The sequence below is a fragment of the Lichenostomus cassidix genome, unplaced genomic scaffold (assembly GCF_008360975.1).
Source record: "Lichenostomus cassidix isolate B80296 unplaced genomic scaffold, HeHo_3.0 HiC_scaffold_35, whole genome shotgun sequence".
NCBI lineage: Eukaryota > Metazoa > Chordata > Aves > Passeriformes > Meliphagidae > Lichenostomus > Lichenostomus cassidix.
The window spans coordinates 844,501-858,421 of NW_028147256.1; the positions used below are offsets into that span (position 1 = coordinate 844,501).

The 13,921-nt window shown below is 37.4% G+C and overlaps 2 protein-coding genes across 2 annotated transcripts in view; both read left to right on the plus strand.

The window, feature by feature from the left end:
- LOC146423987 (signal-induced proliferation-associated 1-like protein 3) overlaps positions 1-7,183 on the plus strand; it is a 79,347-nt gene extending 72,164 nt beyond the window's left edge. Inside the window, exons 27-29 of the mRNA XM_085044009.1 lie at positions 2,755-2,836; positions 5,483-5,586; positions 6,611-7,183. Of these exons, the coding sequence (XP_084900135.1) occupies positions 2,755-2,836; positions 5,483-5,586; positions 6,611-6,656 (232 nt within the window). The 3' untranslated portion in view covers positions 6,657-7,183. The remainder of the gene's footprint in view (positions 1-2,754; positions 2,837-5,482; positions 5,587-6,610) is intronic.
- A 2,940-nt stretch (positions 7,184-10,123) lies between these two features.
- On the plus strand, positions 10,124-11,591 carry LOC146423989 (uncharacterized). The gene is made up of 2 exons (XM_085044048.1): positions 10,124-10,947; positions 10,988-11,591. Exon 1 carries the CDS (start codon positions 10,124-10,126, stop codon positions 10,805-10,807), a length of 684 nt encoding a protein of 227 aa, XP_084900174.1. The 3' UTR covers positions 10,808-10,947; positions 10,988-11,591.
- The last annotated feature ends 2,330 nt before the right edge of the window (positions 11,592-13,921 follow it).

Genomic DNA, 13,921 nt, shown 5'->3' on the forward strand with positions numbered 1-13,921 from the left:
GGGAAAAACTGGGAAGTTTTGGGGGAATTTGGGAGGAAAAAGTGGGAAATGGGGATTTTGGGGAGGAAAAGGGGATTTTGGGGGAAAAAAAATGGGAATTTTGGGGTTAAAAAAGGGGATTTTGGGGGGAAAATGGGAATTTTGGAGGGAAAAAATGGGAATTTTGGAGAGAAAAGATGGGAATTTGGGGAAAAAAAGCAATTTTGGGGGAATAAAATGGGAATTTGGGGGATTTTGGAGGAAAAAATGGGAATTTTGGTGAGAAAATATGGGAATTTTGGGGGAAATTAAGAAAATTCTTGGGGAATTTGGTCAGGAAAATGTGGGAATTTTGGGGGGAAAAAGGGATTTTGGGGGAAAACTGGCATTTGGGGGAATTTTGGGGGAAAATAGGGATTTTGGGGTGGCAGAATTTGGGTGAAAAATGGAATTTTAGGGAGAAATGGGAATTTTGGGGGAATTGGGGGAATCTGGGGAACAAAATGGGGATTTTGGGGGAAAAATGGGAATTTTGGAGGAAAAATGGAATTTTGGGGGAAAAATGGCATTTGGGGGAATTTTGGAAAAAATGGGGTTTTGAAAGGATTTTGGGGAAAAATGGGAATTTTGGGGGGAAAAATGGGAATTTTGGGGGAAAAAATTGGAATTTTGGAGGAAAAAATGGGAATTTTGGGGGGGAAAATGGCATTTGGGGGAATTTTGGGGGATTTGAGGGGAAAATGGGATTTCTGGAGGGAATTTGGGGAGAAAAAGGGGAATTTTGGGAAAAATCTGGGGGGAAAAAGGAATCATTTGGAGCTTTTTTCCCTCATTTTAATCCAATTTTTTCGCTCGTTTTTTGTCTCTTTTCCGCTTTTTTCCCATTCCCAATCCCAAATTTCCGTCCCAAATTCCCAAATTTCCCATTTTTCATCCCGAATTTCCCATTTTTAACCCCAAATTTCCAATCCCAAATTCCCTTTTTTTCACCCCAAATTCCCAATTTTCTATCCCAAATTCCCAATTTTCCATCCCAAATTCCCAAATTTCCCATTTTCCATCCCAATTTTCCATTTTTAATCCAAAATATTCCATTTTTCACCCCAAAATTTCTATTTTTAACCCCAAATTCCCCATTTCCCATCCCAAATTTCCCATTTTTATTCCCAAATTCCCAAAATTCCCAATTTGCATCCCAATTTCCCAAATTTCCCATTTTTCATCCCAAATTTCCCATTTTTAAACTGAAATTTTCCATCCCAAATTCCCCAATTTTCGATCCCAAATTTCCTGAAATTTCCCCTTTTTAACCCCAAAATTCCCCTTTTTAACCCCAAAATTTCCCATTTTTAACCCCAAATTCCCCATTTTTCATCCCAAATTTCCCATTTCCCACCCCAAATTCCCAAATTTTTATCCCAAATTCCCAATTTTTCACCCCAAATTCCCAAATTTCCCATTTTCCATCCCAATTTTCCATTTTTAATCCGAAATACTGCATTTTTAACCCCAAATTCCCCAATTTTTGATCCCAAATTCCCAAATTTCCATTCCCAATCCCAAAATTGCCCATTTTTAACCCCAAATTTCCCCTTTTTATCCCCAAATTTCCCCTTTTTAACCCCAAAACTCCCATTTCCCACCCCAAATTCCCATTTTTTTCATCCCAAATTCCCAATTTTTTATCCCCAATTCCCAAATTCCCCATTTTTCATCCCAAAATTCCCCTTTTTTACCCCAAATTTCCCATTTTTCATCCCAAATTTTCCCTTTTTAACCCCAAAATTCCCATTTTTCATCCCAAATTTCCAAATTTTTTATCCCAAATTTCCCATTTTCCATCGCAAATTCCCAAATTTTTTATCCCAAATTTCCCAAATTTCCCTTTTTTAACCCCAAATTTCCCATTTTCCTTCCCAAATTCCCAAATTCCCAATTTTCCATCCCAAATTTCCGATTTTTAATCTCAAATTTCCCATTTTCCATCCCAAATTCCCAAATTCCCAATTTTAATCCCAAATTCCCAAATTTCCATCCCAAATTCCCAAATTTTTTATCCCAAAATTTCCATTTTTAATCCCAAATTTCCCCTTTTTAACCCCAAACTTCCCGTTTTCCATCCCAAATTTCCAAATTTTTTTCCCAAAATTTCCATTTTTCATCCAAAATTTTCATCCCAAATTCCCAATTTTTTTCACCCCAAATTCCCACAATTCCCAATTTTCCATCCCAAATTCCCAATTTTCCATCCCAAATTCTCAAATTCCCCGTTTTTCATCCCAAATTTCCCCTTTTTAACCCCAAAATTCCCCATTTTTCATCCCAAATTTCCCATTTTTCACCCCAAATTTCCCATTTTTCACCCCAAATTCCCAATTTTTCACCCAAAATTCCCAAATTTCCCAATTTTTTATCCCAAATTCCCAAATCTCCCAATTTTCCATCCCAAATTCCCAAATTCCCCATTTTTCATCCCAAAATTCCCCTTTTTTACCCCAAAATTCCCATTTTTAACCCCAAAATTCCCCATTTTTCATCCCAAATTTCCCAATTTTTTATCCCAAATTCCCAAATTTCCCAAATTTCCCTTTTTTAATCCCAAATTTCCCATTTTCCTTCCCAAATTTCCCATTTTTCATCCCAAATTTTCCATTTTTAATGCCAATTTTTCATCCCCAATCCCAAAATTCCCCATTTTTCATCCCAAATTCCCAAATTTTTCTCCCCAAATTCCCAAATTTCCCAATTTTCCACCCCAAATTCCCAAATCCCCAGTCCCTCCCCAGCTCTGGACCTGCCCGGGAAGGTTTCCCAGCTGGAGGCGATGCTCAAACAGCTCCACAGCGACCTGGAAAAGGTGAGAAAATTCACATTTTTTACACCCAAAATTCACTTTTTCACACCCAAATTCCCCTTTTCTACAAATTCCCCATTTTTCCCACAAAAATTCTAATTTTTCCCACGAAAAATCCTCATTTTTCCCCCAAAAAATTGTAATTTTTCCCCCAAAAAATTCCCATTTTTCCCACAAAAAATCCTCGTTTTCCCCAAAAAAAATCCTCATTTTTCCCATAAAAAGCCTTGAAAATGCCCCTAAAAATTCCCATTTTTCCTTTAAAAAAATCCTAATTTTTCCTCTAAAAAACCTTGAAAATTCCCAAAAAATTTCCCATTTTTCCCCCCAAAAAATCCTCATTTTTGCCCCTAAAATATCTTGAAAATTCCTTAAAAAAATCCTAATTTTTCCCCCCAAAAATCCTGATTTTTCCCTTAAAAAATTTTAATTTTTCCCCTGAAAAATCCTCATTTTTCCCTAGAAAATCTTTTTTTTCCCTTAAAAAATCCTAATTTTTGCCTTAAAAAAAATCCTAATTTTTCCCTTAAAAAATTCCCATTTTTGCCTTAAAAATCCCCATTTTTCCATGAGAAAAATCTTTAAAAATCCCTCAAAATAATCTTAATTTTTTCCTAAAAAAAAAATTCCTCATTTTTCCCTCCAAAAAATCTTGAAAATTCCCAAAAAAAATCCCAATTTTTTCCTAAAAAATCCCTTTAAAAATCACATTTTTTGCTAAAAAATCCCTTTTTTTCCTAAAAAATCCCCATTTTTTCCCTCCAAACCCCCCAAAATTCCCAAATATTTCCCCAAAATTCCCGAATTTTTCCCAAATTCCCCAATTTTTCGGCAGGAGAAGCAGGACAAGGTGTTTCTCCAGGCTGAAATATCTCCATTTCCCCCAAAATTTGCTAAAAAAATCTCCATTTTCCCTGTAAAAAACCCAAAAAATTCTCCCATCATCTCCATTATTCACTAAAAAACCCTAATTTTTCCCTAAAAAAAAATCCCCATTTTCCCCCAAAAAAATCCCAATGTTTTCCTAAAAATATCCTCATTTTTCCCTTAAAAAATATCACATTTTTTGCTAAAAAAATCCCAATTTTTCCCTAAAAAAATCACATTTTTTGCTAAAAAATCCCAATTTTTTGCTAAAAAATCCCCATTTTTTCCCCCCAAAAAATCCTGAAAATTCCCAAAGAATCCAAATCTTTTCCTAAAAAAAATCCTCATTTTTCCCTTTAAAAAATCACATTTTTTGCTACAAAAATCACCATTTTCCCCCCAAAAAATCCCATTTTTTTCCCAAAAAATCCTCGTTTTTTCCCCAAAAATCCCCATTTTTTCCCTCCAAACCCCCCAAAATTCCCAAATTTTTCCCCAAAATTCCCGAATTTTTCCCAAATTCCCAAATTTTTCCCCAGGAGAAGCAGGACAAAGTGTTCCTGCAGGGCAAAGTATTTCCATTTCCCCCAAAATTTGCTAAAGAAATCTCCATTTTCCCTGAAAAAAACCCAAAAAAGTTCCCCCATCATCTCCATTATTCACTAAAAAATCCTAATTTTTCCCTAAAAAAAATACCCATTTTCCCCCAAAAAAATCCCAATGTTTTCCTAAAAATATCCTCATTTTTCTCTTAAAATATCACATTTTTTGCTAAAAAATCCCAATTTTTCTCCCCAAAAAATCCCAATTTTTCTCCCCAAAAAATCACATTTTTTGCTAAAAAATCCCAATTTTTTCCCCCAAAAAAATCCTGAAAATTCCCAAAGAATCCCAATCTTTTCCTAAAAAAAAATCCTCATTTTTCCCTTTAAAAAATCACATTTTTTGCTACAAAAATCACCATTTTCCCCCCAAAAAATCCCATTTTTTTCCCAAAAAATCCCCGTTTTTCCCCCAAAATCCCCTTTTTTTCCCTCCAAATCCCCCAACATTCCCAAATTTTTCCCCAAAATTCCCTAAATTCCCAAATTTTTCCCCAGGAGAAGCAGGACAAGGTGTTCCTCCAGGCTGAAATATCTCCATTTCCCCCAAAATTTGCTAAAAAAATCTCCATTTTCCCTGAAAAAAACCCAAAAAATTCTCCCATAATCTCCATTATTCACTAAAAAACCCAAATTTTTCCCTAAAAAAAAATCCCCATTTCCCCTCCAAAAAATCCCAATCTTTTCCTAAAAAAATTCCTCATTTTTTGCTAAAAAAAATCACATTTTTTGCTAAAAAATCCCAATTTTTGCTAAAAAATCCCCATTTTTTTCCCCCAGAAAATCCTGAAAATTCCCAAAAAAAATCCCAATCTTTTCCTAAAAAAATCCTCATTTTTCCCTTAAAAAATCCCATTTTTTTAATAAAAAAATCCCATTTTCCCCCCAAAAAAATCCCATTTTTTTTCCCAAAAATCCCAATCTTTTCTGAAAAATATCCTCATTTTTCCCTTAAAATATCACATTTTTTGCTAAAAAAATCCGAATTTTTCCCCCAAAAAAATCCCAATCTTTTCCTAAAAAAATCCTCATTTTTCCCTTTAAAAAATCACATTTTTTGCTACAAAAATCACCATTTTCCCCCAAAAAATCCCATTTATTTCCCCAAAAATCCCCATTTTTTCCCTCCAAACCCCCCAAAATTCCCGAATTTTTCCCAAATTCCCCAATTTTTCGGCAGGAGAAGCAGGACAAGGTGTTTCTCCAGGCCGAAGTCGCCAACCTGCGGCAGAACAATCGGCGACTGCAGCAGGAATCCTCCTCGGCCGCCAGGCAGCTCCGCAGGTTCGCCAGGATCTTCTCCGGAGCCGCGGCCGATCCCGAGCCATGAGATCCCAAAAATAATTTGGGATTAATTTTGGATCGTTTGGGATCAATTTGGGACAATTTGGGATCATTTGGGGTCAAAAATCCCCAAAATTCCCATTCTGGACACAAAAATCCTCTGGAATTGCAATGGATTCACATCAGGAACATCAGGATTTTCTCTGGAGCTGAGGTTGAGCCCGAGCCATGAGATCCCAAAAATAATTTGGGAATGTTTGGGATCGATTTCGGATCATTCCAGATACTTTGGGATGAATTTTGGACAATTTGGGACACAAAAATCCTCTGGAATTTCAAAGGATTCATCTCAAGATTAGGATTTTCTCTGGAGCCGCGGCTGATCCCGAGCCCTGAGATCCCAAAAAATAATTTGGGATTAATTTGGGATCATTTGGGATCAATTTGGGACAATTTGGGATCCAAAATTCCCATTCTGGACACGAAAATCCCTCTGGAATTTCAAAGGATTCATCTCAAGATTAGGATCTTCTCCGGAGCCGCGGCCGATCCCGAGCCCTGAGATCCCAAAAAATAATTTGGGAATGTTTGGGATCGATTTGGGACAATTTGGGGTCAAAAATCCCCAAAAATTCCCATTCTGGACACGAAAATCCTCTGGAATTTCAAAGGATTCACATCAAAATTAAGATCTTCTCTGGAGCCGCGGCTGATCCCGAGCCATGAGATCCCAAAAATAATTTGGGATTAATTTTGGATCATTTGGGATCAATTTGGGACAATTTGGGATCCAAAATTCCCATTCTGGACACAAAAATCCCTCTGGAATTGCAATGGATTCACATCAGGAACATCAGGATTTTCTCTGGAGCTGAGGTTGATCCCGAGCCCTGAGATCCCAAAAAATAATTTGGGAATGTTTGGGATCGTTTGGGATCAATTTGGGACAATTTGGGGTCAAAAATCCCCAAAATTCCCATTCTGGACACGAAAATCCTCTGGAATTTTAAAGGATTCACATCAGGAACATCAAGATTTTCTCCAGAGCCGCGGCTGATCCCGAGCCATGAGATCCCAAAAAAAAAATTTGGGATAAATTTTGGATCGTTTGGGATCAATTTGGGTCAATTTGGGGTCAAAAATCCCCCAAAATTCCCATTCTGGACACGAAAATCCCTCTGGAATTTCAAAGGATTCATCTCAAGATTAGGATCTTCTCCAAAGCCGCGGCTGATCCCGAGCCATGAGATCCCAAAAAAAATTTGGGATTAATGTTGGATCATTTGGGATCAATTTGGGACAATTTGGGATCCAAAATTCCCATTCTGGACACGAAAATCCCCTGGAATGGCAAAGGATTCACATCAAAATCAGGATCTTCTCCGGAGCCGCGGCTGATCCCGAGCCCTGAGATCCCAAAAATAATTTGGGATTAATTTTCGATCATTTGGGATCAATTTTGGACAATTTGGGATCCAAAATTCCCATTCTGGACACAAAAATCCTCTGGAATTGCAATGGATTCACATCAGGAACATCAGGATTTTCTCCGGAGCCGCGGCTGATCCCGAGCCGTGAGATCCCAAAAAAAATTTGGGAATGTTTGGGATCGATTTCGGATCATTCCAGATACTTTGGGATGAATTTTGGACAATTTGGGACACAAAAATCCTCTGGAATTTCAAAGGATTCACATCAGGAACATCAGGATCTTCTCCGGAGCCGCAGCTGATCCGGAGCCGTGAGATCCCAAAAAATAATTTGGGGTTAATTTTGGATCATTTGGGATCAATTTTGGACAATTTGGGATCCAAAATTCCCATTCTGGACACAAAAATCCTCTGGAATTTCAAAGGATTCATCTCAAGATTAGGATTTTCTCCGGAGCCGCGGCTGATCCCGAGCCATGAGATCCCAAAAAATAATTTGGGAATGTTTGGGATCGATTTGGGACAATTTGGGGTCAAAAATCCCCAAAAATTCCCATTCTGGACACGAAAATCCTCTGGAATTTCAAAGGATTCACATCAAAATTAAGATCTTCTCCGGAGCCGCGGCTGATCCCGAGCCATGAGATCCCAAAAATAATTTGGGATAAATTTTGGATCATTTGGGATCAATTTTGGACAATTTGGGGTCAAAAATTCCCATTCTGGACACAGAAATCCTCTGGAATTGCAATGGATTCACATCAAACATCTGGAATTCCATCAGGATTAGGATTTTCTCCCGAGCCCTGAGATCCCAAAAATAATTTGGGATTAATTTTGGATCATTTGGGATCAATTTGGGACAATTTGGGATCCGAAATTCCCATTGTGGACACAAAAATCCCCTGGAATAGCAAAGGATTCACATCAAAATCAGGATCTTCTCCGGAGCCGCGGCCGATCCCGAGCCATGAGATCCCAAAAATAATTTGGGATAAATTTTGGATCGTTTGGGATCAATTTGGGACAATTTGGGGTCAAAAATCCCCCAAAATTCCCATTCTGGACACAAAAATCCTCTGGAATTGCAAAGGATTCACATCAGGATTAGGATTTTCTTGATCCCGAGCCATGAGATCCCAAAAAAATAATTTAGGAATGTTTGGGATCGATTGGGATCGTTTGGGATCAATTTTGGACAATTTGGGATCAATTTAGGATCCAAAATCCCAAAAAAATTCCCATTCTGGACACAAAAATCCCTCTGGAATCCCGATGGATTCAGTTCAGGAACATCAGGAATTCCATCAGGATCCCAAAGGATGCAAATTGGGATCAATTTGGGAACATTTAGGATCATTTGGGATCAATTTGGGGTCAAAAATGCCCCAAAATTCCCATTCTGGACACTAAAATCCCTCTGGAATTGCAAAGGATTCACATCAGGAACATCAGGATTTTCTCCGGAGCCGCGGCCGATCCCGAGCCGTGAGATCCCAAAAAAAATTTGGGATACATTTTTGGATCATTTCGGATTGTTTGGGATCAATTTTGGACAATCTGGGATCGATTTGGGGTCAAAAATCCCCCAAAAATTCCCAATCTGGACACAAAAATCCTTTTGGAATTTTAACAGATTCAACTCAGAACATCCGGAATTCCATCGGGATCCCAAATGATATATTTGGGATCAATTTGGGAACATTTAGCATCATTTAGGATCAATTTTGGACAATTTGGGATTCGAAATTCCCATTCTGGACACAAAAAAATTCTCTGGAATTGTGATGGATTCACCTTGGGTTTTCCCTGGATTTCCAATGATCCATTTGGGATAATTTGGGATAATTTAGGATCAATTTGGGATAATTTGGGATCCATTTGGGATAATTTGGGATCAGTTTGGGATAATTTAGGTTAACTTGGGATCCATTTGGGATAATTTTGGGATAATTTGGGATCCATTTGGGATAATTTTGGGATCATTCGGGATCCATTTGAAATCCATTTGGGATAATTTGAGATCAGTTTGGGATAATTTTGGATAATTTGGGATCCATTTGGGATAATTTTGGGATAATTTGGGATCCATTTGAGATCATTTAGGATAATTTGGGGTCATTTAGGACAATTTAGGATAATTTGGGGTCCATTTGGGATAATTTTGGGATCAATTTGGGAACATTCAGGATCATTTGGGATCAATTTGGGACAATTTGGGATCCAAAATTCCCACTCTGGACACGAAAATCCCTCAGGAATTCCATCAGGATTCGGATTTTCTCCGGAGCTTTTTCCGGAATATTCCAGAGGGATTGGGATCTTCCCTGGGAATTCAGAACGTTTCAGAGATTTCCAGAACCTTCTAGAATTCCAGAACATTCCTGTGGATCCAGAACATTCCAGAAGAATCCAGAACCTTCCAGGCTATTCTAGAATCTTCCGCTGGATCCAGAACTTCCCAGGAAATTCCAGAAGCTTCCGACGGATCCAGGAAATTCCAGAGGCTTCCAGAAGCTTCCGAGGGATCCGCGACATTCCGGGCGATGCAGAACTTTCCGTGGGGTTCCAGAACATTCCGAGGGATTTAGAACATTCCGGAAGAATCACAAACCTTCCAGACATTCCGGAAGGTTCCAGGAGGTTCCCGATGGATTTAGGACATTCTAAAAGGTTCCAGAACATTCCAAACCCTTCCTGAAATCCGGAAACTTCCAGCGGATCCAGGAAATTCCAGAGGATTCCAGAACTTTCCGATGGATCAAAGACTTTCCAGAAGATTCCAGAGGATCCAAAACATTCCAGAGGATTCCCAAATCCTTCCTGAAATCCGGAAACTTCCAAGGGATTCCAAACATTCCAGAGGAATCCAGAAGGTTCTAGAAACTTCCAACGGCTCCAGGATATTCCAGAGAATTCCAGAACTTTCCATAGAGTTCCAGGACCTTCCGATGAAACGAGGAAATTCCAGAAAATTCCAGAGGATTGAGAACATTCCAGAGGATTCCAGAAACTTCCGACCGATCCAGGAAATTCCAGAGGGTTCCAGAACTTTCTATAGATTTCCGATGGATTCACGAAATTCCAGAAGATTCCAGAACCTTCCAATGGATCCAAAAGCTTCCAGAGGATTCCAGAAACTTCCAATAGATCCAGAAAATCCCAGAACTTTCCACAGATTTCCAGGAGCTTCCAATGGATTGAGAACATTCCAGAGGATTCCAGAAGCTTCTGATGGATCCAGGAAATTCCAGAAGATTCCAGAATCTTCCCGTGGATCCAGGAAATTCCAGAAGATTCCAGAACATTCCGATGGATCCAAAACCTTCCAGAGGATTCCAGAACTTTCCGATGGATCAAAGACTTTCCAGAAGATTCCAGAGGATCCAAAATCCTTCCTGAAATCCGGAAACTTCCAAGGGATTCCAAACATTCCAGAAGATTCCAGAACATTCCGATGGATCCAGGAAATTCCAGAGGGTTCCGGAACTTTCCATGGATTTCCAGGAGCTTCCGACGGATCTGGGAAATTCCAGAAGGTTCCAGGGAATTCCAGAAGCTTCCAGAACCTTCCAATGGATTCAGGACATTCCAGAAATTTCCGACGGTTCCAGGGAATTCCAGAAGGTTCCAGGAAATTCCAGAAGCTTCCAGAACCTTCCAATGGATTCAGGACATTCCAGGAAATTCCAGAAGGTTCCAGAACTTTCCGATGGATCCAAAACCTTCCAGTGGATTCCAGAACTTTCCGATGGTTCAAAGACATTCCAGAAGGTTCCAGGAAATTCTAGAAGATTCCAGAACCTTCCAACGGATCCGAGAACATTCCAGAAGGTTCCTAAATCCTTCCTGAAATCCGGAAACTTCCAAGGGATTCAGGACATTCCAGAGGATTCCGGAACCTTCCGATGGATCCGGGAAATTCCAGAAGGTTCCAGGAAATTCCAGAAAATTCCAGAACTTTCCAGAAGATTCCAGAACTTTCCGATGGATCAAAGACATTCCAGAAGATTCCAGGAAATTCCAGAAGATTCCAGAACTTTCCGACGGCTCCAGGGAATTCCAGAAGCTTCCGGGGAATTCCAGCCTTTTCCAGCCCCTCCCCCACCCCCGGCATTCCCAGAATTCCCGAGGAAATTCCAGGGGAAAAGTTGGAATTTTGGGTTCCTCAGCAAAGGCAATAAGAGCCCCTCCCCCCCCCGGGTGGGCGTGGCTCATGAATATTAATGATTAATGAATAATTAATGAGTTTGTTAATAATAATTAATGGTTAATAATAATAATAATAATTCAGGAGCTTCCAGGTGTTGGGAATTTTCCAGGCACTTTCTGTTTTTTAAAAAATTTCCCCCCAAAAAAAAAAAATAATATTGAAATGATTCCCAAAATTTCCTTTAAATTATTTCCTGGAAAAGCTCAGGGTTGAAAACCCCAAAATTCCCCAAAAAATTCCCTAAAAATTCCCTAAAAAATTCCCTAAAAAATCCCCAAAAATTCCCTAAAAATTCCTGAAATTCCTCTTTATAAAACACTATATTTGTATAAATGGCACCAGTTTTATCCCGATTTTTTTTTAATTTTTCCCCTTTTTTTTTGGGTCGTTTTCCCAATTTTTTGGTATTTTTGGGATGAATTCAATGAGGGAAATTCCCAAAAAAAATATTTGGGATTTTTTTTCCCTCCATTTCTATCCCAATTTCCTCCCTCAGTTCCTTTTTTGTCTTATTTAATCTCCTTTCCCTTCCCCGAATTCCCCAAATTCCTGAAAAATTTTGGTGGATAGGAATAAAAAAATTCCCAAAAAAATTTCTGTGAGGTCTGAGTTTGGATTTTGGGGGAAAAATGGGAGAATTGGGGAGGAATTTGGGAAATTTTCCTGAAATTTTGGGGTTTTTCCTTTAATTTTAGGGTTTTTCTTTAATTTTGGGGTTTTTTTCCTTTATTTTTGGGTTTATTTTCCATGAATTTTGGGAGGTTTTCCTGAAATTTTTGGGGTTTTCCTTTAATTTTGGGGTTTTTTTCTTTAATTTTGGGGTTTTTTTCTTTAATTTTGGGGTTTTTCCTTAAATTTTGGGGTTTTCTTTTAATTTTGGGGTTTTTTTCCTTTAATTTTGGGTTGATTTTCCATGAATTTTGGGAGATTTTCCTGAAATTTTTGGGGTTTTCCTTTAATTTTGGGGTTTTTCTTTAATTTTGGGGTTTTTTTCTTTAATTTTGGGGTTTTTTCCTTTAATTTCTGGGTGGATTTTCCTAAAATTTTGGGAGATTTTCCTGAAATTTTTTGTTTTCTTTTAATTTTGGGTTTTTTTTTTTCTTTTATTTTGGGTTTATTTTCCATGAATTTTGGGAGATGTTAATGAAATTTTTGGGGTTTTCCTTTAATTTTGTGATTTTCCTTTTTTTCTGGGTGGATTTTCCTAAAATTTTGGGAGATTTTCCTGAAGTTTTGGGGTTTTTTCCTTAAATTTTGGGTTTTTTCTTTAATTTTGGGAGATTTTCCTGAAATTTTTGGGAGATTTTCCTGAAATTTTGGAAGATTTTCCTTAAATTTTGGGGTTTTCCTTCAATTTTGGGGTTTTTTTCTTTAATTTTTGGGTGGATTTTCCTTTAATTTTGGGATTCTCCTTAAATATTTTGGGTTTTCCTTTATTTTGGGGTTTTTTCTTTTATTTTGGGTTGATTTTCCTGAAATTTTGGGAGATTTTCCTGAAATTTTTGGGATTTTCCTTTAATTTCTGGGTGGATTTTCCCAAAATTTTGGGGATTTTCCTTAAATTTTTGGGGTTCTCCTTTAATTTTGGGATTTTCCTTTAATTTTGGGGTTTTTCCTTTATTTTTGGGTTGATTTTCCATGAATTTTGGGAGGTTTTCCTGAAATTTTTGGGGTTTTCCTTTAATTTTGGGGGTTTTTTCTTTTATTTTTGGAGATTTTCCATGAATTTTGGGAGATTTTCCTGAAATTTTTGGGGTTTTATTTTCTTTTCAGGTGGATTTTCCTGAAATTTGGGGGATTTTCCTTAAATTTTGGGGTTTTTCTTTAATTTTGGGGTTTTTTTCTTTAATTTTGGGTTGAATTTCCATGAATTTTGGGATTTTCCTTTAATTTTGGGGGTTTTTTCATTAATTTTGGGATTTTCCTTAAATTTTGGGGTTTTCTTTTAATTTTGGGGGTTTTTTTCCTTTTATTTTGGGTTGATTTTCCATGAATTTTGGGAGATTTTCATGAAATTTTTGGGGTTTTCCTTTAATTTTGGGATTTTCCTTTTTTTCTGGGTGGATTTTCCTAAAATTTTGGGAGATTTTCCTGAAGTTTTGGGGTTTTTTCCTTAAATTTTGGGTTTTTTCTTTAATTTTGGGTTGACTTTCCATGAATTTTGGGAGATTTTCCTGAAATTTTTGGGAGATTTTCCTGAAATTTTGGGAGATTTTCCTTAAATTTTGGGGTTTTCCTTCAATTTTGGGGTTTTTTTCTTTAATTTTTGGGTCGATTTTCCTTTAATTTTGGGACTCTCCTTAAATATTTTGGGTTTTGCTTTATTTTGGGGTTTTTTCTTTTATTTTGGGTTGATTTTCCATGGATTTTGGGAGATTTTCCTGAAATTTTGGGGGTTTTCCTTTAATTTTGTGTTCTTTTCCTTTTATTTTGGGGTTTTTTCTTTTATTTTGGGATGATTTTTCATGAATTTTGGGAGATTTTCCTGAATTTTTTTTGGTTTTATTTTATTTTCAGGTGGATTTTCCTTAAATTTTGGGGTTTTCTTTTATTTTTGGGTGGTTTTTCCTAAAATTTAGGGGCTTTTCTCTAAATTTTGGGATTTTCCTTTAATTTTTGGGGTTTTTCTCTAATTCTGAGTGGATTTTCCTGAAATTTTTAGGATTTCCCCTTTAATTTCAAGGAACTTCCC

Coding starts and splice junctions, on each gene's coding strand:
- LOC146423989 (XM_085044048.1), top strand. CDS start 10,124: ATGGATCCAAAAGCTTCCAGAGGATTCCAGAAACTTCCAATAGATCCA.